We start from the raw sequence: 26395 nt of genomic DNA, 5'->3' as shown, positions 1-26395 counted from the left end.
CCTGGTGCCACCAGCTGTCCCCAAAGTGGCCCTAGACTGGACAGCTCCTGGCTGGAGCCACATGGCAGCTTGACCAGTTCCTGTTCTCTCTCCACCTGCCCCCCTCCTGTCCCCTCTTTTGTCCCCTTCACCTGTGGGTCTGGAGGCCACCTGTCCGCTGACTATCCCCTGCCCCTCAGATGGCGGCATGGGCTCCCCGGGGACGTGCCGCCCCTGGCCCCCGGGTGTCCACACAGCAGCCCAGGGCCCCTTGTCCGGGAGCTGCCCCTCTCTTGCTGGCCTGCAGACGCTGAGAAGCCAAGAAGCCGGGTCCACCCACATCAGTCACCCACACAGCAGTCACTCAGGAGCCAGCCGCTTTATTTCCAAAACGTGGGACATTCCTTCTGTGTGAGGGCAGAGCCAGCTGACTCCCAAAGGGCCCCAGGGCCTCCGGGTGGCCGTCAGGGTCCAGGCTGGCTGGTCATCAGGAAGTGTCCATGGGGACAGCTCTGCACTTGGAGGGGGGCTGGCATGGGAGGCCCAGACCCCTGGGCTACTGGGTGGCCAGAGCAGCGTACAGGCTGGGCTCCTCGGGGGGATCCTCTGACCAGGAGGAAGGGGGCACCGTCCCCTGCCTGAGGGTCAGCTGGGCATAGGTCACATCCTGGGGGGCTGTGGAGGCGGCAGCCTGCAGGGTGGGGATCCATGAGCCGGTGTGATGCCGGGGTGGAGAGGAAGGGGCTTGCCTGACTGTCCGCATGTCTGTCCCCTTCCCCTGCTCTGTCCTTCCTCTCCCTGCCTGGCCGCTCCCAGTCTGAGCCCTCCTGGTTCAGCTGGGCATAGGGGGCTTCCTGGGGTCTTCACCCCTCCTGGGCTGCTAAGAGACAGTGAGTGGGGGTCAGCCTGGCCTGGCCACCAGGGGCCCTGAGATGGTCTTCAAGGCTGTCAGGCAGGTCGGTTCCTGTGGGGCCCTGGAGCCATCCTCAGCAGGGTCTGCAGACGCCCCGGGGTGTGGCTCAGGTGTGGACAGCCTGTCCTCCCTGAACCTGTCTCAGGGCCACCACCCCTGAGACAGGCCCCTCTCCTGGGGGCTTCCTGGTGGCACTTTGCTCTGGGGACACTCTGCTCATTTGCATAGACCCCCAGGGCACTGGGCACGAGGACAGTCTGCTCACTGCCAGCCCACAGACAGAGCCCCCAAGAGTGCTGGAGGAGGGAGAGATGGCGGAGGTGGGAGGGCCCCTTGTCCAGCTGTCCCCTGGGGCTTCACCCCAACACTCAGGTCAGACAGAGGACAAGGGGGCAGGGAGGAGACCCCGGGGGCTCAGGAAGCCTCAGAAATCAGGAGGGTGGGGTGTCAGGGGACCCCACCTGCAGGAGAGCTGGGTCTGAGAGCTGGGACGCTGGGGACGGACAGGGCACTGCAGTCAGAGTGGGGACGGGAAGGTCCTTGTCCTGGGCTGGAGCAGGGCTCACCCGACAGTCCAGCTGTGCCCCCTCCTCAGGCCGCGTCTCTGCCTCTGCAGCATCTGGGGGGCAGAACAGGGGGGCATGTGGGGACCCCTAAGATCTCTCAGGGCTGTGACCACCCCGCTCCCCAGTGGGGCCCTGGCATGCAGGGGGAGGGGTGACCAGGTCACACAGGTGGGTCTCCATCCACACCCCACCCCCACTCCTCCCAGCCCTTTCACCCAGAAACCTCTGTCCCCCTGGCTGCTCCTCCTCTTCCTCTCACTCAGGGCGTCTTCCTGGGGAGTGGCCACAGCACTGTGGGGGGAGGGGAGACGCAGTGTCAGGGCAGGCAGGGGCTGTGAGTGGGATGGAGGGTCCTCGGGGTGGGGGGTACCTGGTCTGCAAGCCTCTGTCCTGTGGCTCTGGGCCGGCAGCCCCTGTGGGAGTGAAAAGTGAGTCTTGCCTGGGGGTGACCCCCCTGCACACAGGGTTCCAGAGGGCCGGTACCCACAGTCCGTGTGTCCCAGGAGCTCAGGAGTGGAAGCCAGGGACCAGCCCTCACTGCTCTGCTTTCTCTGTAGGTCAGACACCCAGAGCCACCTTGCTCCCCATCCCTGCTTCTGTCTGTCCTGGGCCCACGGGGAGCCCACCGCCCCTGTGGCTGGTCACCCCAGCCCCACTCACACAGCAGCCTGTGCTCCCCCTGATGATGCAGGCTTCCGAAGAGGAAGGAGAGGAGGAGGAGGAGGGAGAGCAGCAGGAGGACGGCCACCAGGATCCCAATCAGAGCAGGAAGGGAGACGAGGGGGCCTTGGTGCCCTGTGCCATTGAAGAGGGGGCCTTGGTGCCCTGTGCCATCTGAACCCCCTGAGCCAAAGGAAGGGGCCAGAGGTGGTGCTTGGTTGGGTCTGACTAAGCCCTAAGCCGTCTCTCTGGCTGTGGATTCTCCCTCACTGTGGCCACAACATTCACCCTGTGGCTCAGGCAGGGAAAGAGGCCCAGAGGAAGTTCCTGGCCCCTGGGTGACCCAGCCTGATAGGATTTTGCTCTTTTTTTTTCTTTGTTTCCAGAGCCCTGCTCAGCTCTGGCTGATGGTGGTGCAGGGGATTGAACCTGGGCCTCAGAGCCTCAGGCAGGAGAGTCTGTTTGCAGAACCCTGTGCTGTACCCCCACTCAGATTTAGCAGGCTCAGCTCTCCTGACAGGCTGAGTGCAGAGACCAAGGCCTGAAGCCAGTAGCTACCCCCAGTGTGCAGAGTGGGGGCCATGAGGGGGCTGCTGTGCTCAGCTGAAGGCACGGGGACAGGGCACTGAGGGGACATGAGGCCACAAGCCACAGGGCAACAGAGTCCCTGCTGCTCCCTCCCTCAGCGCCACACCAAGGCCCTGACCCCAGGAGGGCAGGACCCCCACACACACCTGACTCCACTGGACACAGGGTTAGGGATGTCATTTGGGAACCGGGAGAAAAAGAAACAAGCAAAGTCCCTCACCTGTGACCTTCAGGTGCAGGGGGTTGCTGGGCTGTGACCACACCTGAGGGTTGTTGTTATAGGAGGCGTAGCACCTGTAGGTGCCCCCGTGGGAGGAGGTCACAGGACCAACAAGGAACTGCGCCCGGCTCTTGCCCCCAGTGAATGTTGACATCTTGTGTGTGTGGGGGTCAGCGCCCCCCTCCTTCAGAAGGTGGAAAGTGCCCGATGCTGTCTCTGAGCTGCAGGAGAGGGTCACCCTCCCTCCTGCCTCCACCACAGGGCTCGGGTGGGCTGAGAGGGAGGGTGGGGGGAGCACTCCTGAGGGAGAAGAGGGCTGTGTTAGGGGGCCGTCACCCCAACACCACAGGCTGCACTGTGGGCTGAGGCCCCTGAGCCCACACTCTGTCCCTCTCCTGTGAGGAGGAGCCCCCGTGGGGAGGGTCCCGGGTCCCCTCTCACCTGTCACCACCAGGGCCAGGGGCTCACTGCGCTCTGAGCACATGTTGGAGCTGAGGTAGGAGCACTGGTACAGCCCAGCTCTGAATTCAGTTACGGAGTTGATGGAGAAGCCGGTCTTGTTGCTGGGGACCTGCAGGACCTTGGTCACATGGGGGGCAGAGCCCCCATCCTTATGCAGACAGAAGCCACCAGCCTGCAGGGACCCCTCGCACCACAGGGTCACCTGGCTCCCCTTGGGGATCACGGCACCTGGCTCTGCCCAGATGGAGGGTTTGGAGAGGGTCCCTGGGGAGGAGTCAGAGCTGAGAGTCAGGGCTGCCTCTGCCTCAGTTTCCCCAGCAGGCTCATCCCACACTGCGTACCTCCCCACAACAACTGTGTCCACCTCCCAGAGTCCCTGGGCTGAGGCTGAGGAGTGGGGGAACTCACCTGCCTGGACCTGGTCCCACAGCCCCCTACACAGCCCTGGAAGAGAGTCCCTGTGAGACCCTCACTCACCCACCCATAACACACAGCAGCTCCAGGCCTGGTCTGGGCCATGAACCTGGGGTCCCCTCTGTGCTGAGCACACCCCCTCCCAGAAGGCCTGCCCCCACTGAGTCAGGGGGTCCCTCAGGGACAGGACCTTGGAGGGAGGGGACCCCTCCTCTGTCCCCAAGCTCACCCAGGCAGAGAAGGGCAGTGAGGGTCCAGATGGGGCTGCCTCCCATGGCCCCCAGGGTACAGAGCTGGGGAGGCCCAGGGCTGGCAGGGCAGAGCACCCCAGGATGCAACAAGGTGCAGCTGGGTGTCACACTTTATAGGTTCCCTGTGTGTCTTCACAGGAAGGGGAAGGGCCCTTTTGGGGCCTCTCTATCCCTGAAGGATGGGACAAGGACAGAGGCTCTGGGCCCTCAGAGCAGATCTGAGTGTCAGCAGACCCTACATGCTCAGCCTACTCTCAGGGCAAAGCCCACCCAAGGGTGACATTGGAGCAGGGCCAGGAGGGACCAGGACACAGGGCAGGGCTTGGTGATTCTGCGGTGTCACCTGATTTGAAAGCAGAACTGACTAGAAGTCACTTCCTTCTCTATCCCCTCATGTCTCTGCGCTGCCCCTGTGACAAGCTCAGGGTGGAGGTGACAGCCCCTGGCTGCCCTGGGGGCTCAGCTCAGTGACGGCAGACTCACAGGGATTCCGATGAAGGACATGGCCACAGCCTTGGGAAGCTCCAGAGGAACAAAGTGAGACGTGGAGATTGGGGGTGTCCCTGTCACATGGTCATGAACTGTGGTGGCTTCTGGGCCCTCTGACCTGGTGAGTGTCCAGCCTGCCAGGGACAGAGCCTGGACCTGATCCCTCCGGTGTAAGGGGCTCTGGGAACCATGTCTCTTGCTTCTGTTCCCTTCTGTTGGTGCAAAGGACACAGAATATAAACTAGATGCTTTCTGTCCATTTTCACTTTCTCAGGCCACTTTTATCAGTGACTAACAGTGGTTTACAAGAATGTAAGGCAGGGCATAGTCCACACCGCAGCCAGCACCAGCGCTGTGTTCCCGCCTCCCAGTGAGAAGCACCAGCCCCACTGAGCCTAGGACACAGGCCCTCAGCTTCTGCCTTTCTGGTTTTCTTAGTTCTTGTGCAGCAAGATTCCACATGAATGAAGCCGATCAGCAGCTGTCTTTCATCTCTTATTTCACTAAGCATCACGTCCAGTTCCATCCATCTTGTCCCAAAGGACACAGTATCATCTTTTTTGATGGCAGAGTAGTATTCCATGGAGTGTATATCCCATAACTTCTTTATGCAGTCATTTGTGGATGGGCATTTAGGCTGCTTCCACTCTCTGGCTGTTGTGAATAGTGCAGCTGTGAACACAGGGGCACGTGTCCCTTCAAATGAGTGTTTGCATGTCCTTAAAATAGCTCATCTGAAAGTGAGTGATTTGGGGCCGGGCAGTGGTGCACCTGATTAAGTGCACATAGTACCTTGAACAAAGACCCAAATGGTTTAATCCCTCCCCCCACCTGTGGAGGGGGGACACTTTATGAGAGGTGAAGCAGGTTTGCATGTGTTTGTCTCTCCCTTTCTATCTCCCCCCCTCTCTTAATTTCTCTTTGTCCTATCCAAAAAAATTTTGAGAGAGAAAAAAAAATAAAGGGAAAAATGGCTTCCAGGACCAGTGGATTCACTGTGCCGGCACTGAGATGACCCTGGAGGTGGAGCAGAAGGAAGAGGAGGAGGAGAGAAGGAGAAGGAGAGAAGGAAGGAAGGAAAGAAAGAAAGAAAGAGAGAGAGAAAGAAAGAGAGAGAGAGAGAGAGAAAGAAAGAAAGAAAGAAAGAAAGAAAGAAAGAGAGAGAAAGAAAGAAAGAAAGAAAGAAAGAAAGAAAGAAAGGAGAAAGACAAGGAATCTATATGGTTCCCTTTATTTTTAGTAAACTCAAACTGCATCTCCAACTCCAATCTACTCCGCGAGGTGTTCCCCTCACCAGCAGAATGTCCACCCCGGTGATGACTGAGTCCACTCCCCACCCCACCCCCCACTGCCCGGTCCTGACACTCGTCCCAGTGACTCCTGTCCCTCTGGGTTCCTTCTCTATGAAGTAACTGTCATCTTTCCCAAGGGCGCATTGAGGTGCCTGTGTCTGAGAACGTACCTGCCTCTGTTCATCTGACAGGCATCAGGCTGCTCCACTTTGGCTACTGTGAAGAGTGCTCGTAGCCCAATGCTGCCTGCCTGCTTTCACCTCCCTCTCTCTCCCTCTCTCTCTCTCTCTCTCTCTCACACACACACACACACACACACACACACACACCAGCTGTGAGCCTCGTGCCTTCTGATGGGATGCGCACAGCCCAGGGCCAGGAGCTGCAGCACCGTCAGAAGCTTCTAGGGGGGGGGGTGTTGCTGCCCAGTGGAGACTTCGACCTGGAAGTGGGGCTGCCCGGTGAGGGGGGATTCTAGAGGAGCCCTCGGGAACCGCTGCACTTCCCACAGAGGCTGGGGCACCTCCTGTCTGCGCAGCTGCAGGAGGCCTGTTTCCCTGCGCCCCTGCCTGCACTGCACAGGCTGCTCTCTTGAGGAGGGAGAGGAGACGCCGCCGGGACCTGACTTCATTTCAATGTTTCACTCGGGGGGGGGGGGTTGGACCTCTTTCCCTATCCCCTTCCCACGGCACGTGTGAACCATGGAGATGGATGCTGCAGTAGAGACAGCTACTTGGCCTCTGATCTTGCCAGCTGGGGTCTTTGCCTTTTGTTAGCCGCTAAAAGGGGTTCTGTCTAGAAAGTGGGTTCTGGCCTTTAACAGCTGTAGGAGTGCCTGCTTATTTCTAGTTTTGTCAACCCTTGGTCTGTTAGATTTTGACTCTTTTTGTAGTGACCATTAATAAAAACTATGTTTTATTATCTTTATTTATTTATTTATTGGATAGACACAGTCAGAAATGGAGAAGAGAGGGGAAGGTAGAGAGGGGAGAGACAGCTGCAGCCCTGCTCCACCGCTCACTCGTGAAGCTTTCCCCCTGCAGGTGGGGAAAGATCAAGCCCCCCCCCCAGCTCCCCAGCACAGGAGGGAAGGAAGCTGCATGAGCAGGGCAGCTGGCCTGCAGGTGTTTCTCTCCCTCTCTGTCTCTTCCTCCCTCTCAATTTCTCTCGGTCCTATCAAATAAGATAGGAAGGAAGGAAGGAAGGAAGGAAGGAAGGAAGGAAGAAAAAATGGCCAGAGGGAGCAGTAGGGTCACAGTGCTGACATCAAGCCCCAGAGATACCCTGGTAGCAATTAAAAAGAAAGGAGGGGGCCGGGCGGGGTGTACCAGGGTAAGCGCACACAGCACCACACACAAGAACCCGGCTTCAGGCTCCCTCCCGCTCCCCACCTCCATGGGGTGCTTCATGAGTGGTAAAGCAGGTGTGCAGGTGTCTGTCTTTCTCTCTCCATGTCTATCTCACCTGCACTCTCAATCTCTCTCTGTCCAATCAAATATAATAAATGGGGGTGGACAGGAAAAAATGGCCACTGGAAGTGTAGAATTTGTAGTGTGGGCACTGAGCCCCAGGGATAACTGCTGCAGGGAGGAAAGAAAGGAAGAAAGAAAGAAAGAAAGAAAGAGAGAAAGAGGGAGAAAAAGAAAGCTAGAAAGGAAGGAAGGAAGAGGGAGAGAAAGGAAGAAGAAATAAGAAAGAAAAAGGGAAGGAAGTAAAGAAAGAAAGAAGGGAGGGAGGGAGGAAGCAAGGGGGGATGCAGAAAGAAAACAGCCATGCCCGGTAGACTGGCCTCTGCTCTGAGGACACAGAGGGTGTCCTGTCACAGCTGTGACCCTGCCACAGCGCTGAGCAAACACGTCACCCAGCTCTCAGAGCGCCCGGGTGACAGGGGTGTCTCCGTCAACACCCGCCATGGAGCCTCACTGGCCCTGACCCAGGTGGCTCTTCTGCCCACGGTCACTGGGTTCTGGGCACTCAGTGCGCTCTCCCAGGACCCACAGTCCCGAATCAGGTGGCAGCTTGGCCTGAAGATGGCAGCACCAGGACTATGCACACAACGTCACTGAGGTCAGGTGTGACATGGAGTGGGGTGACCTCATCACCGTCGGGTCAGGCAGACCTAGGAGCTCCTGGCCCAGTGAGGACCCTGGGGGCCTTCTCAGCTGAGAGGAGGGTCTGCCACCCTCCCTCGGGGCCACAGAGAGCCACACAGCCCTGCCCTGAGCTGAGGAGCCCCCACAGCATCACTGCCAGAGACCTGGGCGTCCGGGCGTCCCCCAGAGCTGCCGACCAAGAGCCTCTGGCCAGAGCTCAGACGCCCACTGTCACTCAGCCGGGGGACACTCCAGGGTCCCGGGGCCAGGTGGCATCGGACAGGCAGGGAGGCCTCCAGGTCCAGAGTGGGTCTCACGGTGATGTAAGACATAGTTTTCACACACGGGAACTTACGTCGCTTGTTTATTCTGGGACAGACACAGTCTGTCAGGGGAAGGGTGGGGGTGACACAGAGCAGGGACGAGAAAGGCAGGACAGGGACAGCAGGGCAGTGTGACGGTGAGGACCAGACCTGCATGTGCCATCCCCTCCTGTCACGGGGTGAGAAGACAGAGGCAGAGGCAGCAGGGGGAGCAGCAGCTTTAACAGGGAAGCCCCCTGGGGACCCCGACTCTCTCCTGACAAGCTCTGTCACCCTCCATGAGGCTTTCAGCACTCGGCTCACCAGCACATGCTGTGGCTTTGCTTCAGAGCCTCCCAGGCCCAGAGAGACCCCAGGATCCTCCCCTCAGGATGGTTCCTGGGACCCCCGGGGGTCCCTCCTGCCAGTGGCGGCACCCTGGGTGCTCCTCTGGCTGTGCCGAGCCTCCCACAGCAGGACCCCGAGGGCCAGCAGCACCAAGACAGCCACGCACATCCGGATCAGGTTCTCCACCCTGTGGTCCTGGGGCTGAGTGGCTGCTACTGTGGACATGGCTGTGTGGTCTTCAAGGGGAGGGACTGGAATTGTGGACACAGAGGACAGGGGGTCAGGGGAGGTCAGTGTCACCCAGGCCCTGACGTCACCCAGGCGCGGCCTCCCCTGACAAGATGGGATCCTCTGCCCAGCCCCATCCCTGACCCTCCTCACCATTCTCAGAGCTGGGCTTGTTCCATATGGGGCTGGGGGGGTCAGCTGCTCTTGGGGTCACAGACAAGGAGAGACACAGGGGTTCACATTCCTGACGTCTTTCCTGGACACTGTTCTACTCCTGCACTTCTCTGGATACAGCCGTCCCTGGGTGACCCTCCTCTGCTCCAGGAGGACCCCTCAATAATTCTCAGTCCTCCCTGGATCCAAATCTAGAGCTTGCTTCTGAGCACATCCCAGACGGTGAACTGTCCCTCAGCAGAGAAATGTCTGCGCCCTGGCTGTGTTCTCCCGGGGACAGTAAGCTGACTGTCAGGACAGGAGTCTGATGCTGATTCCTGGCTGAGCACTCACTCCAGGGGGAGGGCTGGGCTGAGGGGCCCAGTGTCAGGAGCACAGGGGCTGAAGTCAGGCTGGGCCCCTTCTCTCCACTCCAGACAGCTCCCTCCCTCTCAGCTCTGCATTTTCATCACCTGGGGTCCAGCATTAACTCATTCACTCATTCATTCACTCATTCATTCATTCATTCATTCACTCATTGGTTTGTTCACTCAATCATGCTTACAGGGCATCACACCCTGTCTGCACACATCTCTCACCTGCCTGAGCTGTGAGCTCACTGGGACATCACCTGGCCTCTGCTCCCTGTGGGGACTCTGTGGGTCTCTATGCAGGTCAGCTGTGAGCACTGCCCCGTGAGCTCCCACTTGGGCACCACAGCCCAGCTGACTTCTGAGCACCAGGAGCCTGGCAGGAGCCCACACGGCCCCAGGCAGGTCTCAGGCTGCAGGGAGAACAGGGCCCAGAGAGCCCTCAGCCTGTGCCCACAGGGACTGCAGGCCTGTCTGAGGATGAGGGGCAGGGAGAAGGGCTTCAGGGCCTGATGCATTTGACTTGGGCTGGGGGACACATCCTTACATCTCCTCCCCTTTTTTCTCTTTCTGTTTCTCCTTCTCCTTAATCTCTGAAGTCTGCAATCCACTGCATTTCTCAGAACAAAGGGCAAATTCTTTCATCTTTGTCTTAAAGGTCAACTTCCCCCCCCCCTTCGCTCAAAACCCCGGAGCCCACGTTCTCCTGAGCGAGCTCTTAACAGAATACAGCTCGCCCTGCTCATCTGTGATCACTGGTTCTGAGAGAAAAGCCAAAACGACTGTAGTGTAAGATCCCATCTTGCTAATGACAAGGAGACACCTGGAACCAGGTGAACAGTCCCGCAAGCATGGGCCTCGGCAGATGCCATGAGGCTGTTATCTGAGAGTGAGGACCCAGAGGCTCAGCGTGTCAGGCTGTGCTCACAAGCCAGAGGGAAAGACAGCTGAGCAGAAAGGAAAGATCGGGTGAGCCGCCTTGCAAGAGCTCAGGAGAAGAGGATTCCTGTCAGTGAAGACCAGGCACAAGTCAGTATTTAGCTGTGTAACAGACTGAATTGCCTGCAGGTATGCGGTGGGCAGAGCGTCAGACTTGTACAACCATGGTCTTCAGCGCCGGGCGTCAGTAGGATTGGTGTGAAATCATGAAAAAACTGAAATCCTAAAGTCTGAGTTTCATAAAGTTGAAGATAAATCAGAACTTAATGGAACAACAATTGAGACTCGTGCGACTGTAAGCTAATGTCCTAAGTCCACAGTCAGTAGGTAGCTCAAATTAACAAGCAAAACACCTTTATCATAAGGAGTGATTCATTCTGTGATCCTCCTTGAGCCCACCCACACTGTGCCACAAGAATATATTTCAGCTGCTTTATTTTAACGGGAGAGAGACAGAGACACCAGAGCCCTGCTCTGCTCTGGGCGATGGTGGTACTGGGACTGGTCCTGGGCCCAGAGTCTCAGGCGAGAGTTTTCTGCAGAACCATCTGTCTCTCCCCCACCCTGAAATGCTACATTTACAGCCTCATGTTTCCTGGGACAGGAAGGACAACTGAGCTGAGACAGACACACAGGGCCTCACCTGAGACCAGGAGCTGCAGGGGCTCACTGGGGGGTGACCACACCTGGGGTCTGCTCCGGTAACAGCCATGGCATCTGAACGTCCCCCTGTGACTGGGGGTCAAAGGGCCCACACGGAACAGGGCCTGGACCTGCCCACTGGGGTGTGGCTGTGTGTCCAGGGTCCAGGGGGACTTGCCTTCTCCTTGCTGAGTCAGAACCATCCTGTCAAATCTCTGCCATGAGGCACACTGGAGGGTCACGGTCCCTCCTGGTGTCACCACAGGGCTCGGCAGGGCTGACAGGGAGGGTTTGCTGTAGGATCCTAGGAGAAGAGGAGGCAGCATCGGAAATGGGGTTCCCGCTACTCCCCAGGGCTGGTGTGATGGGGACCCCCTGAGAGCAGACCCCCTTCCCGAGGGCAGAACCTGGGCTGGGACCCCTGAGTGAGTCTCACTTTTCACCACCACCAGCTCCAGGGGGTCACTGGGCTCAGACCAATCAGAGGAGATGAGATAGAGACACCTGTATACCCCTGCTTGCTGCTCTGTCATGTGTGTGATGGAGAATGTGGCCTTGTCTCCTTAAGCTGGTGGGCTCTGTCTATTCCAAGGCTCTGGGCTTCCCTCTTTATTCAGACGGAACTCCTGGGCCCCCATGGGCCCCTGACACCTGAGGGTCACAGGTCTCCACTAGGGGACCACAGGGCCTGGCTCAGCCCAGAGGGTGGGTTTGGGGAGGGGGCCTAGAAGGAAATCAGAGGTGGGGTCACAACACAATCCCATCCCCAGGCCCCAGCTCTCAGCCCAGGACCCTCCCTGACAAGCCCCCCCCCCCATCAGCCCAGACCTGCTCCTCTGGGAGCGCAGGGCCTGAGGGGTCCAGTCCCCAATGAGGGTCCAGGGAGCCTGGGGACAGACTCACCTGCCTGCACGTGGGTCCTGGGGCCCAAACTCAGCCCTGGAAGAGAGTCCCTATGAAAGGGGTGTCCTGAGTCCTGAGCACAAGCCTCCCCCCACACAGCCCCTGAGTCCTGGGGCCCTGACCCAGCAGGCCTGGCTGTGGGGTCCCTCCCAGACTGGGGTGTCCCCCTGGTCCATCTCACCCAGGAAGAGCAGGGCTGTGAGGGTGGGGGACATGGCGTGTCCTCCTCTGAGGTGGCTGTGCAGTTGGAGGGAGCCTGGGGCCTGGCAGGATGGACATACTCTCAGGGTGTGGCCACTCAGGGCAGGTTGTCACATCAGCACCCCCACAGGAAAGGAACTGCCCCACCGCCCAACCTGGCTGTCCTGTCTATGGAGCAGCAAACAGACCTGGTGCCTCTGCGATGCCCCTGCCAGGTGAGCTGACCCAGGACCGGTTCTTTCCCTCAGAGTCTTCACTGTGGCCTCCCTCCCTGTCCCAGACTGACACCCCTTGCCCCTGGACCCTCCCATGGCCATTGCCCCCCCCCCCAGTTGTGAGGGGACTCAGGGCTGCTGCCTGCAGGCTCAGATCTGCAGACTCGGCTCCCAGGTCACTGTGCTGTCAGCTCAGGTCCCTGTGGTCTGGGCACCCAGGGGAGCCAGGCAGAGAGGGAAGGAAGCAGAGCCCAGAGCGTGGGCTTTCTCCCCGCCATGCCTGCATGGACTTCTCTGTTTGGGCAGCTGACTCCTCCTCCCTCTGTGAGCAGCCCAGGCCCTCCTGCCCCTCAGGCCCCGTCTCCTGGCAGAGCTCCCCCTCCTGTGCCCCTCTGCCTCCTCTGCAGGGACAGTGAGGGGCTGAGATTTAGGGTGAAGTGGCTGATTCTCAGACCCACAGCTTCATTTTGATGACATCGTGACCTGTCCCCACAAACACCGCCAAGTGTGAGGTCTCTCCTCCTGGACACGGCGTAGGCAGTGCTCACTTCCATCCCTGATAATCCCTGTGGGCTCAGACCTGGGGTCCTGTGGAGACCCCACTTTCCAACATCTAGAAGCAGGGGCTGGATTTCCCCTCAGGAGACCCTCTGGCTGTGACATGGGGAGTCAGCCGGGACCACAGGGCTGATGTGTAAGATTCATTCTGATGCAGAAGCAAAGACATGAAAGTTCCTGAAGGGGGACAGAAGACAAATGAAGGGTCAGAGTCAAGTGGCAGCAGCTCCTGGGCTAGAAACAGCCATCGGAGTGGGGTCCCCACCTCTGACAGGATGGGGAGCCCTGGTCCTCACACAGGAGAGGAAAAATACTTGGGTGAGTGTGGTCTGTTGGGTGACCCATTTACAAAGTTATGAGAGTGGTCTGGGAGGTGGCACAGTGGATAAAGCATTGGGCTCTCAAGCATGAGGTCCTGAGTTCAATCCCTCGCAGCACATGCAATGGAGTGATGTCTGGTTATTTCTCTCTCTCTCTCTCTCTCTCTTCCTTTCTCATTAATAAATAAAATATTTTTTAAAAAGTTATGAGCAAAAAAGAATCCACACTGTTCCCACCACCAGAATTCTGTGTTCCATTCCCTCCATGGGAAACTGCAGTGGTTCTCCCAAGGTCACTGATACTGGCTGACTTATTTCTATAACTATCTATATTTATATATTTGCCCATTTTTCTCTGTGGTCCTGCCTTCTCTTCCTTTCTAAGTCACACCTACACCTGTTACTACTTCTGAATGTCCTTCTTTTTCCCTCTTCTCCCTGACTTTGTCCTCCTTTCATTAAAACACTTGTAGTTTTCAAATACTTAGTTTCTGTGCTCAGTTGCCATGTATGTTAAGAAGGGTGATGTTATATATTTTTTATTTGTTATTAGTAGTGAGCTACAGGATTGTCAAATTGCAGTGGACAGTCCCACACCACACCTCCCACCGGAGTTCTGTGTCCCCACCACCTGCCTCCCAAAGATAACCAACCACCAGAGTTCTCACAAAGTTTTAGAAACAGTCTTTGTTTCTGCTTTTTGCTTGTTTCATTTTAGTTTGGGTTTTTTCCAGTCACATACATCAGATATTTAGACTCCACACATGAGTGAAGCCATCCAGTAGTTGCCCTACATCTCTTATTTCACTAAGTATAACCACCTCAAGTTCCATCCATTTTGTCCCATAGACAATACTGCCTTCTACGACTCCATTACTATTGGAACTATTCAGCTCGTCAACGTATATAAGCCTACCAGTGCCTCATGGGATAATGAGGTCCTGCCTAGCCCGAATCACCCAGCCGTTTACGTTGGAGACTTTAATAGTCATCACCAAGACTGGGGATATTCCTCCACTTGTGCTGACGGCTCTATCTTAGCTGACTGGGCTTCAGCGAATGACCACTCCCTATTATACGATCCCAAACAGCCAGGCTCTTTTCACAGTGCTAGATGGAATAAAGACTCATCACCTGACCTGTGCTGTATTAGCACAGTCAACGGCCAAGCCTTTCCCGCTAGGAGACAAGTTCTCAAGATCTTCCCGCACAGTCATCACCGCCCAGCTATCATCCACATTGGTCTCCAGCTCCCACTGATTCTGTGCTCGGAGAAACTAAGATGGAACTTTCGGAAAGCAAACTGGCGTCTGTTCAGTGATCTTACCAACAAATCTGTTCCTGCAATTCCAATTAACTCTATCCCCTCTGAAGATTCCTACAGGCGCTTCCGCCAAGCCATCTTCAAAGCAGCTTCCCAAGCTATTCCTCGTGGGAGACGTGCTAACTATACGCCTGGTCTTGATGCTGAATGCGAGCAACTACTAAAGCAGTATGATGAGTCGGGCGACCCAGATGTGGCTGACCATCTCATTGCCTCCCTGGATGCAGCACGCCAAGCCCACTGGAAACAACTCACGGAAAGTCTGAACTTCACCCACTCAAGTAGGAAGGCCTGGAAGCTTCTTCATAGTCTGGGTGCCGGTAGCCAACCCTCTCCCATCTCCCATCCTCCCGTATCTCCAAACTTAGTGACCAATCACCTAACTCAAGTTGGACATGCTAAGATCGACCCAGTCTGGAAAAGAGAAATTTCCCATGAGTGGTCATCCCACTTCCATTTATCTTGTCCATCTCCAAAACTCTCTACCTTTACACTGTCTGAACTGGAAGATGCTTTGAAGAGGGTTAAACCGGGAACGGCTGCTGGCTATGTTAACATCACCCCAGAACTCATTCTTAACTTGGGCCCCGTGGCAAAGAAGTGGCTCACTACATTCCTGTCCCACATCTTGGAATCCGAATCTATGCCCAAAATTTGGTGTCGTGCAAAGATAATAGCAGTTTTGAAACCAAAGAAAGACCCAACACTGGCCGCCAGCTATAGACCAATTTCTCTCCTCTCTGTGTACTACAAACTCCTTGAGAGGCTGCTTCTGTCATGAATTTCTCCTCTCACAGAGAAATTCCTATCACCCGCCCAAGCTGGTTTCCGCCCAGAAAGATCTACCTGAGAACAAGTCCTGGCCCTCTCAACTTACATTGAAAATGGATTCCAGAAGAATTTAAAGATGGGTGCTGTCTTTGTTGATCTCACAGCAGCCTATGACATGGTCTGGCACCATGGTCTCCTAGTCAAGATCTCAAGATGCCTGCCTCCATGGGTGGCCAACATTATATCGTTTCTTCTCCAAAACAGAAGATTCTGGGTGCATCTGGGTGACAAGTCTAGCAGATGGAGACTTGTCTCAAGTGGCCTCCCCCAGGCCTCTGTTCTGGCTCCTACGCTATTCAATATTTACATCAATGACCTCCCAGAAACTTCTTCAAGGAAGTTCATCTACGCCGATGACATCTGCTGTGCAACTCAGGCATCCAAGTTTGACATCCTTGAGGAAACACTCACGAAAGACATGTCTCATATATCTGATTACTGTAAAAAATGGAGACTAATCCCTAGCACTGCAAAAACGGTATCACCTGTTTTCCATCTACACCATGCCTCGGCCTTGTGTGATCTTAATGTGCAGCTTGACAATAGGAGAATCCGGCATGAAGCCCAGCCAGTCTATCTTGGCGTTACTCTCAATCGCACTCTGTCATTTCATGAACATCTCATAAAAACTGCAGCAAAGGTGGGCACGAGGAATAACATCATTGCAAGACTGGCCAGCTCCTCATGGGGCGCGAGCGCTTCCACACTACAGTCATCATCTCTGGCATTATGCTATTCCACTGCAGAATACTGTGCCCCAGTATGGTTCCGTAGCCCCCATGTCCACTTAGTCGATTCTAAATTATATTCCTCCATGAGGATAATTTCTGGAACCATCCGTTCCACCCCGGTCCCATGGCTGCCAGTTCTTAGCAACATCGCCCCACCAGATATTCGCTGGGATGCGGCATCATCTAAATTCATTTCCTGCGTCTACGCTTGACCGGACCTGCCAATATACGCGGAGATCTTTGCCCACCCTGTCCAACGCTTGATGTCTCGTCATCCAATCTCCTCGTCATCCAATCTGGTCCCCTATGCCTACACTGAACTTCTCTGTTCCAGTCTCTTGGAAAAAGAGTTGGCAGTCAGCTGAGGTAAAGAACAAACACCTCATCACAGACCCCTGCGAGCGTCAACCCGGCTTTGACCTAGCACGTTATGATTGGGCCCTCCTCAATCGCTATCGAACAGGCCATGGCCGGTGCGCCGCTATGTTCCATCGCTGGGGAGCCAGAGACGACCCGAACTGCCCCTGCAGCTCCAGACAGACTATGACCCACATAGTCAACGACTGCCACCTCTCCAGATTCAAAGGAGGTCTCGAAACTTTACATCAGGCTCAACCTGACGCTGTTGACTGGCTACGGAAGAAGGGCAAACACTAGAAAAAGAAGAAGAATTGCCTTTTTTTTATTGCAGAGCAATATTCCAAAGAGTACATATCCCCTAACTTCTTTTTTTTAATATTTATTTTATTTATTTATTCCCTTTATTGCCCTTGTTGTTTTATTGTTGTAGTTATTATTGTTGTTGTCGTTGTTGGAGAGGACAGAGAGAACCGGAGAGAGGAGGGGAAGACAGAGAGGAGGAGAGAAAGATAGACACCTGCAGACCTGCTTCACCGCCTGTGAAGCGACTCCCCTGCAGGTGGGGAGCCGGGGTTCAAACTGGGATCCTTATGCCGGTCCTTGTGCTTTGCGCCACCTGTGCTTAACCCTCTGCTCTACAGCCCGACTCCCTTCCCTTAATTTCTTTAGCCCATCATCTGTTGACAGGCATTTAGGCTGCATCCACTCTTTGGCTGTTGTGAATAACGTAGCCATGAGTACAGGGGCCACGTGTCCATTCGAATTACTGTTTGAGTGTCCACTGGATAAATGCCTGTGTGTGGTATTGTTGAATTATAAGATGATTCCATGTTTGGTTAAGGATTCTACACACAATCTTCTGAAGGGGCTGTCACAGATTTCATTCCACCAGCAGAGTCCCCTATGGCATCTCAGAGCAGTTTTAATTTGCATTTATCTAATGATATCAATAGAGAATATCCTTATGTGTCTGTGGGCCACATGTGTTTCTTTTCCAGAAAACCATCTGTGTAGTTCTTTGGCCCACGCTACTCTAATCTTAATGACTCCCTACCTTCTGAGCAGGGGTAACTTGGCGTTTCTTAAAATGTGCTGTGCCACATACTTCAGTTGCTGGCATTTTACTTACATGGCATTATCACAGTCTAGCTTGTCTGGCTGATCCTTTCTTCTGGCCTTTTCCAGAACAGGGGTGATGGAGAAAAATTCTTGTGATCTTTGTTAGGTGATGGGGAACATTCTGACCACGAGTCTCTCTGTGTCTGACATCTCTAGCAGTTTATCTAGGCATCTACCCCCCCAATAAGATGTCAGTAACTAGCCACAAGTATTATAGTAAAGATCTTAGTGGTACCATGGATACTTGTTAGCACTGTAACAGTGCCTGACACGTGGTAGCATACTGCACAGTCACACGACCCTTCAAATGGCAGCAGCCCTGGGACACAACCCCTCTCCCTACTATGTGCTCTGCCTCAGGGGGCCACTCAGTCACCATTGTACCTACAGCCTTGCTGGGGAGAAGTGGAGAGGCTGGGTTCAATCTCCATCTCTCTCCCTCTCTCTCTCTTTCTGTCTCTGTCTCTCTCTCATTACCACATACTTTTTTTGTGTGTGCATGCATTTTTAAAATTTTATTTAAGAAAGGATTAATTAATAAACCATAGGGTAGGAGGGGTACAATTCCACACAATTCCCACTACCCAATCTCCATATCCCACCACCACCCCCCCCCCGATAGCTTTCCCATTCTCCATCCCTCTGGGAGTATGGACCCAGGGTCATTGTGGGTTGCAGAAGGTAGAAGGTCTGGCTTCTGTAATTGCTTCCCCGCTGAACATGGGCATTGACTGGTCGGTCCATACTCCCAGTCTGCCTCTCTCTTTCCCTAGTAGGGTGGGTCTCTGGGGAAGCTGAGCTCCAGGACACATTGGTGGGGTCTTCAATCCAGGGAAGCCTGGCCAGCGTCCTGGTGGCATCTGGAACCTGGTGACTGAAAAGAGAGTTAACATATGAAGCCAAACATATTGTTGAGCAATCATGGACCCAAAGTGGAATAGTGGAGAGGAAGTGTTAGGGGGGTACTCACTGCAAACTCTAGTGTACTTCTGCTTTCAGGTATATATTTTGCAGTAGTTTACGGATACGTGTGAACATATGCTCTCTCTCACAGAAACTGGTGTATATCTAGGTTTTGGGACTTTGTTAGAAAGTGAACCACCTGAGATGGAATTAGAGTATACTATGAAAGGAAAGGTCTCACCCGAGTAATGAAGCTGAAGGGTTGTCATTCCACACATGAAGTCTCTGGACACAGTCTGAAGTGAAGCATGTTGAGGTGGCAATTGTTGCATTGGTTAGGTTGTGATGGGCAGATGCAATATTATTTGATATGGATTGGGAGAGGCATACGGGAAAGTGGGCCCTATCCAAGGGTTCCAGGACTGGGTGAAGTAGGGCCTCTATAGTGGAGATGTGGGGTTCCTGCTGTCTTAGGGTTCAAAAAGACAATCGATAGTTAATGTTATCATCACATTATTTGGTAATTGGGTTAACTTTGAAAAGTCCTTTTGTTATGGTTTGCTGTACAGTATCTTGTATATAGATGTGCTATTGGATGCTTCTGATCTACTTGGTCTAGGCTACCACATACTTTTTATCAGCCAGCCAGAGGGTGTGGTTCACTTCTCCGGAGGCACAGGACCGTGAGAAAGTGTTGACTCCACCAGGAGGAAGCAGACTTTCTGCTGAAGCCTGGCCTCAGTCTGGGTCTCCCAGAGTTCTCAGCCTGCCTCTCAGCCCTGAGCTGCTCCTGTGAACCAGCCTCATGACGGCCTCCTTGGGGGACCCTCCACTGTGAGCCTTCTCTGAAAAAGCCAGGTCACTCTAAGTGTCCTGACCCCATCACTGTCACCCTCCTGAGTGTCCTGACCCCATCACTGTCATCCTCCTGAGTGTCCTGACCCCATCACTGTCACTCTCCTGAGTGTCCTGACCCCATCACTGTCCATCTCCCGAGTGTCCTGCCCCATTACTGTCACCCTCCTGCGTGTCCTGACCCCATCACTGTCACCCTCCTGAGTGTCCTGACGCCATCACTGTCACTCTCCCGAGTGTCCTGACACCATCACTGTCACTCTCCTGAGTGTCCTGACCCCATCAATGTCACCCTCCTGAGTGTCCTGACCCCATCACTGTCACTCTCTTGAGTGTCCTGACCCCATCACTGTCACTCTCCTGAGTGTCCTGACCCCCTCACTGTCACCCTCCTGAGTGTTGGTCTACTTCTAAATTCTGCTTCTATGGCCCCTTCTGTTGCATCGCTTGATGCTGTGGTCTATTCACATAATCACTGTTTTGTTCGCACTGGTTTAATGCCCACTGGTTCGCGCGCTTTTCCGCTCCGCCCCCTCTCCTAGTCACAGCATGTTTTCCACCCTTTAATCCCCACTGGGTCACACGCTTTTTCCTTCTCCCCGCCCCCTATCCTACGTACATCCTTTTCCAATCTGACACTTCTGCCTCAGGAAAAATAAAGGACAGGGCTTTCTAATGAAGAGAGATTAGATTAGCTAGCTTGCACTGCATTCCTCATCAATAAAGATTGAACTGCATCCCACTCAGCCATGAGTCCCTGGTCATCTCTCTCCCGCCTGTGAAGCTAGCCTGGCACCTGAGTGTCCTGACCCATCACTGTCACCCTCCTGAGTGTCCTGACATCATCACTGTCACCCCCCTGAGTGTCCTGACTCCATCATTGTCACCCTCCTGAGTGTCCTGACCCCATCACTATCACCCTCCTGAGTGTCCTGACCCTATCACTGTCACCCTCCTGAGTGTCCTGACCCATCACTGTCACCCCCCTGAGTGTCCTGACCCCATCATTGTCATCCTCCTGAGTGTCCTGACCCCATCACTGTCACCCTCCTGAGTGCCCTGACCCCATCACAGTCACCCTCCTGAGTGTCCTGACTCCATCACTGTCACCCTCCTGAGTATCCTGACCCCATAACTGTCACCCTCCTGAGTGACCTGACCCCATCACTGTCACCCTCCTGAGTGCCCTGACCCCATCATTGTCACCCTCTTGAGTGTGCTGACCCCATCATTGTCACCCTCCTGAGTGCCCTGACCTCATCATTGTCACCCTCCTGAGTGTCCTGACCCATCATTGTCACCCTCCTGAGTGTCCTGACCCCATCATTGTCATCCTCCTGAGTGTCCTGGCCTTCTTCTGTCACTCATGTCTGCATACCAATGAAATACCCTGTCAGCTGAGGGAAGAAAATGTGTGAGCTGCCCACCCAGAGAGGGTCCTGATGGAGGGGCTGGAGTGACACCACTGACCGGGTGCTAGGGAGAAGTTGTGCTGGGGGTAGCTATGCAGGGGGCCCAGCGCCAAGGAGGTCAAGGTCCCCAAGTCGGTTTTCTCACCGGCCATATGTAAACCTGTGTTCTCATCTGTGCCGACTGGGGAACAACCTGCTGGGGGGGGGGGTATTTCAGGACTGGTGAGGCCATGCTGCTGTCTCTCTCTCTCTCTCTCTCCCTTCTCTCACTATTTTTCTGTCTTAACTAATAGAAGGGTGAAAGGAGGGTTGGCTCCAGGGACAGTAGGCTTGACATGCAGGCACAAAGCCCCATCAGAGACCCTGGAGGCAATAAAGGAAACAAAAGACACGAAGGTCCTGGTTGAAGGGACATGTGCACCCATGTCCGTAGCCCCGTTGCTCACAACAGCCAGTCTGGACGCAGACTGAACGTTCACGTCGAGGTGACTGGAGAGAGAATGTGTGGGCCGACCCCCAAGTGCTACTCAGTTACTATGAAGATGTGTCCTGTGGGACCCAACGAGTGGATGGGACTGGAGGGGATGGTGCTTGGCGGAGTAAGGGAGAGAAAGACACGCACGGGGTGCTTGTACTCATGTGTGGAATGTAGAGACTGAAACGCGTGGACTTGAAAAGAAAGGTGATTCTGCCTCTAAGACCTTGGGAGAACTCTGGTGGTTCTCCTTGGGGATGAGGGGCCGACCTTGGCTGGTGTGGGTGATGTGGAACTACACCCCCATTATCTTATAGTCAGGCAAATCACTATTTTTTTTAGAGTCAGCCATCTTAGATTTCAGTGCAAGTGGTCCACATATCTGGAACTCAAACTACTTGAAATGTTTTTATCACTTTATTGGGGGGAGTGTGTGGCTAATGGTTTCCAGCGCAGTTGTTGACAAAGTGTTTGACAGGTGTCTGCAAAACACCTTCACCCCAACTTGGGCACCAGGACCCCTAAAGCCAGCCCTCCTCCCCAGGGTCCTCTCCTTTGGCGCAATACACCACACCTTGTCCACATTTGACTTTGGATCCCCACTTTCTGTTCTCATTCTTAAAGTCCACCCATGAGTGAAACCAGGCCATATTTGTAGATCATCTGTCCGTGTTTGGCTTATCTATTTGCATTCATTCAGTCTAAATCCAAGGAGAGGCGAAGGAGATGAGCTCGTTGTGCTTAACAGTTGAGTAGCAAGCCCTCCATGTACATATGCACTTTCTTTTTTTTTTTTTTTTGTAGTCCTTATATTGTCTGACAAGGTTACCCTGCAGTGATTGACAGAAGCATAATAGGAGGTAGGTTAGGAGGGTATAAGGTCCAAGCAGAAACTATTTGATTAGGTACTTTATGGCGTCTTTTTAGGTCTTTCTACTTGCCTGCTGCATTTATTGACTCACTGAAAACTGTTGTTCAGTTTTCTTTAAGGTCTATATTTTCCCCCTAACTTATGGATACATGTACATATCCCCTATCTCATGGCCCCTGGTCTATATCTAGGTTTTGAGGCTTTGTAAGGAAGTGCACCACTAGAAATTGTAACAAATGCGCCACCACCTGGCCCCTTTTACTTCCATATTTTAGGCAGAGGGCAGCCCTGTGCCAGCAGGGAGCTTGGCAAGGAAGAGAAGTACCTGAATATATGACTAGTAAGAGGTGACACCCAGACACAGACCTAGCAGCTTTTAGCAACGTACCACCTGCAGGCCTCGCCCAAAGCCCCGCCCACATCACTACAGACCCCGCCCCAGCCTACTGCAGGCCCCGCCCCTAAATCCTACCCCAACCACTGCTGGCCACGGGGTCTCGGGTCACGCCCACTTCTGGCCACGTGACAGTTAACCATGTAGATCCCACAGACTGGAAGGGCTTCTCCAGACCGCCCCCCCCCTTGGCCGCCATGGGTTTCTGCTCCTGCCTCAATTTCCAGGGGGATGCGAGGACTGCAGGGGCTTTGTGTCTTGTCCCTGAGGATGAGCTGCGGCCAGGCCTTCCCCATGGCTCCTTGGCCCCGCTTGGGAAGCTTCACAGCTACTTCGTGCTACTAGCACCAGCGCCTGTTTTGTGGGCAGATGGTTCACTGGGATGTGCACCTGTGGCGTGTTGAAATAAAATGTTCCCTAATTCCACAATAGACAGACAGATGCCTCCACTGTTCCTGCATTTCAGCAAACCTAGGGAACTAGAAATGTAACCAATTTGGTAGAATCATTTCGTTTGGCAGAATGAACCCAACTGCGATGGACTGCTGGAGTGGAGGAGCAGCAGGAAGGATGAGGGAACTCGGAAGACGACCACGGGGGGCGGGGGGGGGGGTGGTCAGGAGTCTGCGCAGGGAGAACAGAATACACCACACTCTGCTGGAGGGGGAATCTGAGCTCCATTTTTATTCATCCAGTGAGAGTTTATATATCTTTCAGTCTTACATAAACAGTATCTGGAACAGAAAGTAAAGCTCATTTCTTGATTAGATGGCCTTGTGGTTTTACACAGAAATGTCGTACTTCATGGGGTGATGCATTTCTGAGTAACAGGCTTAGCAGATAGTATTTTACGTAGAGTTTTAACATATTTCGTAAGAGGAGGTGAGTAAGTATTATTAAAAATTTTTCCTAAAACTTTATGTATTTGATGACCCATAAGTTCATCTACCTCATTGCTTTGTGTACATTTCCTGTTCATTTGTATCTAATCTGGGAACAGGGGCTGTTTGTCCCCGATTACACGGCATCATTACCATGTACATAATGAAATCAATAATCAGAGTTTCCAATTTAGATCTGCTCAGGATGCCAAGACCCACTCCCAGAATTCTTCCTTGAAGGGAGTTTTCCTGGGTGCTGACCCTGTCAGACAGGTCGTTCTGGAGTTGAGTGGGGCGTGGCAGCCAACCAAACTGTATGTTTCATTCTGTATTCACTTAAGCCTCGGCAGCCTGGATTGGGCATGGAATTTAACCAATCTACCTCATGCTTTGTCTTACAGGGACCTTGATGACTCACAGTGTGACCAATCCCTTAGCACATGACCCATGTACCTGAACGCACCTAATTGGTGCACCTTGTAACTACCTTGTAACCAATCAAAATGTACCTATTTCAAAATCATCCTGTAACCAATCAATGCACGCAGCACTTGGCTTAAAGGGTATATAAGCAGCTTTCCAAATTAGGTGGACAGTCTAGCTTGGCAGTCTAGCTTGACAGTCTCGCACCCTCATGGGTATCTCACCCCAACAGAGACCCTGTGGGCTCAGGCCCCAGCATCCCGCCCTCGCTCCATGGCCCTTGCTCTGCACCCACAGGCCACCCTCCCCAGGTTCCCTGTTTCCGTCTGTCCGATGTCCTAAGCTCGCCTTCTCTCCCTCCCCAGGTTCTCCGTTTCCTTTTCTCCTGTGTCCTAAGCTTGCCCTCTCCCTCCTGTCTTCCTGTTGACCACAGTCTCAGGCATAGCAGTGATTTGCTATCTGTTTTCACCTTTCTGAGCATTTTCTCATGTCTGTTAGTATCTCTCCTTTGGTAAAGCTTTGTCCATCCCCTCCCCTCGTTTTAGTGGGGTTCTTTTTCTAGCACTGAGTTCACTGGACTTCTTACCTGCTTTGGTGATTGGTCCTCTGATATTTATTGTATAAAGTTCTCCTCCATCCTGAAGGACATCTTTGTTTTGTGCTCGTTCCCTGTGCTGTGCAGAAGCTTCTCACATTGACCCTGTCCCGCTGCTTTGTATTTCTTCTTGCTGTCTTCTTGGTGTGTCTGTATAGACCAAGAATGGTTTTTTTTCTTCCATATATTTGCTAGTTTCTGGTCTCAGGCCCACACCTTTGATCCGTTTGAGCTGGCTTTTGTAGATGGTAGCACGTATACTTCAGTTTCACTCTTCTGCACCTTTCAATCTGATTTTCCTACTGACATTTATTGAAGAGACTCCTTTCTCTGTATAATGTTCTGGACCCCATTGTAAAAAACTAGTTGTCTATAGGTTTGAAGTCTTATTTATTAATAAGAAAGAAAAGAGCCAGAGATTCATTGTGGCACTTGTGATGCCATGGATTGAACTTGGGAATTTATGTTTGAAAGTCCAACACTTAACCCATTGTGTCACCTCCTGGACTGCTAGACTATTTTTTTTTAAGACATCATGATCCTAGAACACAGATGGCTGGTTTATGTGTGTTAAGAATAGGGATCCTGAGGACAGACTCAACTGCCTGCACATGGGTCCTGGGGCCCGCACTCAGCGCTGGAAGAGAGTCCCTGTGAGAGGGGGATCCTGAGTCCTGAGCACCAGCCTCCCCCCAAACAGACCCTGAGTCCTGGAGCCCTGACCCAGAAGCAGAAATAAACATTTGTTTTGGTTGTGTTACAGCATTGTAATACAGGGGAACTCTGTTTGCCTTTAGCAGAGTGCTATATTTCATATTTATTCATTTATTTTGGATGGACACAGAGATAAACTAAAAGGAGTGGGGAGATTGAAAGGGAAAGAGACAGAGAGACATCTGCAGACCTGCTTCACCACTTGTGAAAATTTCCCCCTGTTGGTAGGAACCAGGGGTTTGAACCTGTATCCTTGTGCACTGTGACATGTGCACTTTAACAGATGTGCCAAAATCAGGCCCTTACTTTCATACTTTTTTGTAAAGTCTAGAATTTCTTCATTTCAGTCTATAAGTGTTTTTACCGTGTCTTTTCTGAATGGTCTAGTGCTAATGAATTCCTAAAGAGTAGTACTTCTCATCCCAGGATGCTCCAGACTCACCCACATATCAGCCCAGACCTGTTTCTCCCCCTGCCAGGCCTGGGGGCCCCGGTCCCCAATGAGGGTCCAGGGATCCTGAGGACAAACTCAACTGCCTGCACATGGGTCCTGGGGCCAACATTCAGCGCTGGAAGAGAGTCCCTGTGAGAGGGGTGTCCGGAGTCCTGAGCACAAGCCTCCCCCCACAAAGCCACTGAATCCTGGGGTCCTTGTTGTTTTCGACAGGTTATGTTGTTTTCAATGGGCTGGCTTCACGGGCGGGTAACAGATGACCAGGGACTCATGGTTGAGCTGTAGGCAGTATCTCTTTATTCATGCAGGACGCAGCACAATCTAAGACGAGCTAAGTTAAACTCAAAGTACAGTACTGTAAATGTCTTTATATATACAATGCTGTCTTTATATATACTTGCCAAGTAAGGTGGAAACAGGATGTGACATAGAGAGGGTGGAGAGAAAAGTGACTGGTGAAAATCAGAGTGTGACAAAGAGGGGGCAGATTAGGCAAGAATCCTATCACTGAACCACAAATGCCCTGGAGGGAGGGTGGAACTTGTTAACAGTGGTTACGTAAATAGAATGAAGTGGTTATGTAAATAGAATAGTGTTAAGCAGGGGGGATTTAAACCAAATGAAACAGAAGGGGTCTCATGCATACCAACAGGTCCTGACCCAGCAGGCCTGGCTGTGGGGTCCCTCCCAGACTGGAGTGTCCCCCTGGTCCATCTCACCCAGGAAGAGCAGGGCTGTGAGGGTGGGGGTCATGGCATGTCCTCCTCTGAGCCCAGAGGCCCCTCTGAGAGCGGCAGGATGGACAGACACACAGTATGGTCTCTCAGGGCTGGGCTTACCAGTCACAAAGTTGTCACGTCAGCACCCCACAGGAAGGGGAACTGTCCCCCACAGGAGCCTCACCCTCATATGCTAAGAGAGTAGCCAGCCCCAGTGCCCTCACAGG

General features: G+C 53.6%; 3 protein-coding genes across 9 annotated transcripts in view; all 3 read right to left on the bottom strand.

Annotated features, from left to right (window-relative positions):
• Positions 1 to 339: 339 nt before the first annotated feature.
• LOC132533512 (leukocyte immunoglobulin-like receptor subfamily B member 4) lies at positions 340 to 26395 on the bottom strand. Of its 5 annotated transcripts, XM_060175593.1 has the most exons (10): positions 4032 to 4357; positions 3797 to 3832; positions 3617 to 3652; positions 3462 to 3497; positions 2927 to 3226; positions 2119 to 2253; positions 1829 to 1871; positions 1682 to 1749; positions 1354 to 1511; positions 340 to 670 (listed from the first exon to the last, which is right to left on the bottom strand). In XM_060175593.1, the coding sequence occupies exons 1-10, from the start codon at positions 4075 to 4077 to the stop codon at positions 536 to 538; spliced, it is 993 nt and encodes a 330-aa protein (XP_060031576.1). In that variant the 5' UTR covers positions 4078 to 4357; the 3' UTR covers positions 340 to 535. The 5 variants fall into 5 exon arrangements, with proteins under 5 accessions (XP_060031576.1, XP_060031572.1, XP_060031590.1 ...); XM_060175589.1 differs by lacking the exons at positions 3797 to 3832; positions 4032 to 4357 and adding exons at positions 11814 to 11849; positions 26169 to 26395 and having other exon boundaries at positions 3368 to 3652; XM_060175607.1 differs by lacking the exons at positions 3797 to 3832; positions 4032 to 4357 and adding exons at positions 11814 to 11849; positions 11995 to 12063 and having other exon boundaries at positions 3368 to 3652.
• LOC107523543 (leukocyte immunoglobulin-like receptor subfamily A member 5) overlaps positions 8276 to 26395 on the bottom strand; it is a 77736-nt gene continuing 59616 nt past the window's right edge. For all 3 annotated transcript variants that reach the window (XM_060175693.1, XM_060175679.1, XM_060175686.1), the window contains one exon: positions 8276 to 8628. In XM_060175693.1, the coding sequence (XP_060031676.1) occupies positions 8617 to 8628 (12 nt within the window). In that variant the 3' untranslated portion in view covers positions 8276 to 8616. The remainder of the gene's footprint in view (positions 8629 to 26395) is intronic.
• Positions 8276 to 26395, bottom strand: part of LOC103124466 (leukocyte immunoglobulin-like receptor subfamily A member 5) — a 52468-nt gene continuing 34348 nt past the window's right edge. Inside the window, exons 5-6 of the mRNA XM_060175736.1 lie at positions 8959 to 9003; positions 8276 to 8828 (exon numbers count right to left, since the gene is read on the bottom strand). Of these exons, the coding sequence (XP_060031719.1) occupies positions 8617 to 8828; positions 8959 to 9003 (257 nt within the window). The 3' untranslated portion in view covers positions 8276 to 8616. The remainder of the gene's footprint in view (positions 8829 to 8958; positions 9004 to 26395) is intronic.

The sequence above is a fragment of the Erinaceus europaeus genome, chromosome 2 (genome assembly GCF_950295315.1).
Source record: "Erinaceus europaeus chromosome 2, mEriEur2.1, whole genome shotgun sequence".
Lineage (NCBI taxonomy): Eukaryota > Metazoa > Chordata > Mammalia > Eulipotyphla > Erinaceidae > Erinaceus > Erinaceus europaeus.
The sequence above is the reverse complement of the archived record's forward strand: the minus strand, read 5'-3'. Positions and strand labels throughout refer to the sequence as shown.

What these genes read in the sequence shown, in the direction of transcription:
- LOC132533512 (XM_060175587.1), bottom strand. Translation starts at nt 4,077, where the DNA reads ATGGGAGGCAGCCCCATCTGGACCCTCACTGCCCTTCTCTGCCTGG. An exon ending in GGGGGAGCACAGGCTGCTGT is followed by an intron (nt 1,872 to 2,118) that starts GTGAGTGGGGCT and finishes TCACTCCCACAG; the next exon opens with GGGCTGCCGGCCCAGAGCCA. An exon ending in GACAGAGGCTTGCAGACCAG is followed by an intron (nt 1,750 to 1,828) that starts GTACCCCCCACC and finishes CTCCCCCCACAG; the next exon opens with TGCTGTGGCCACTCCCCAGG.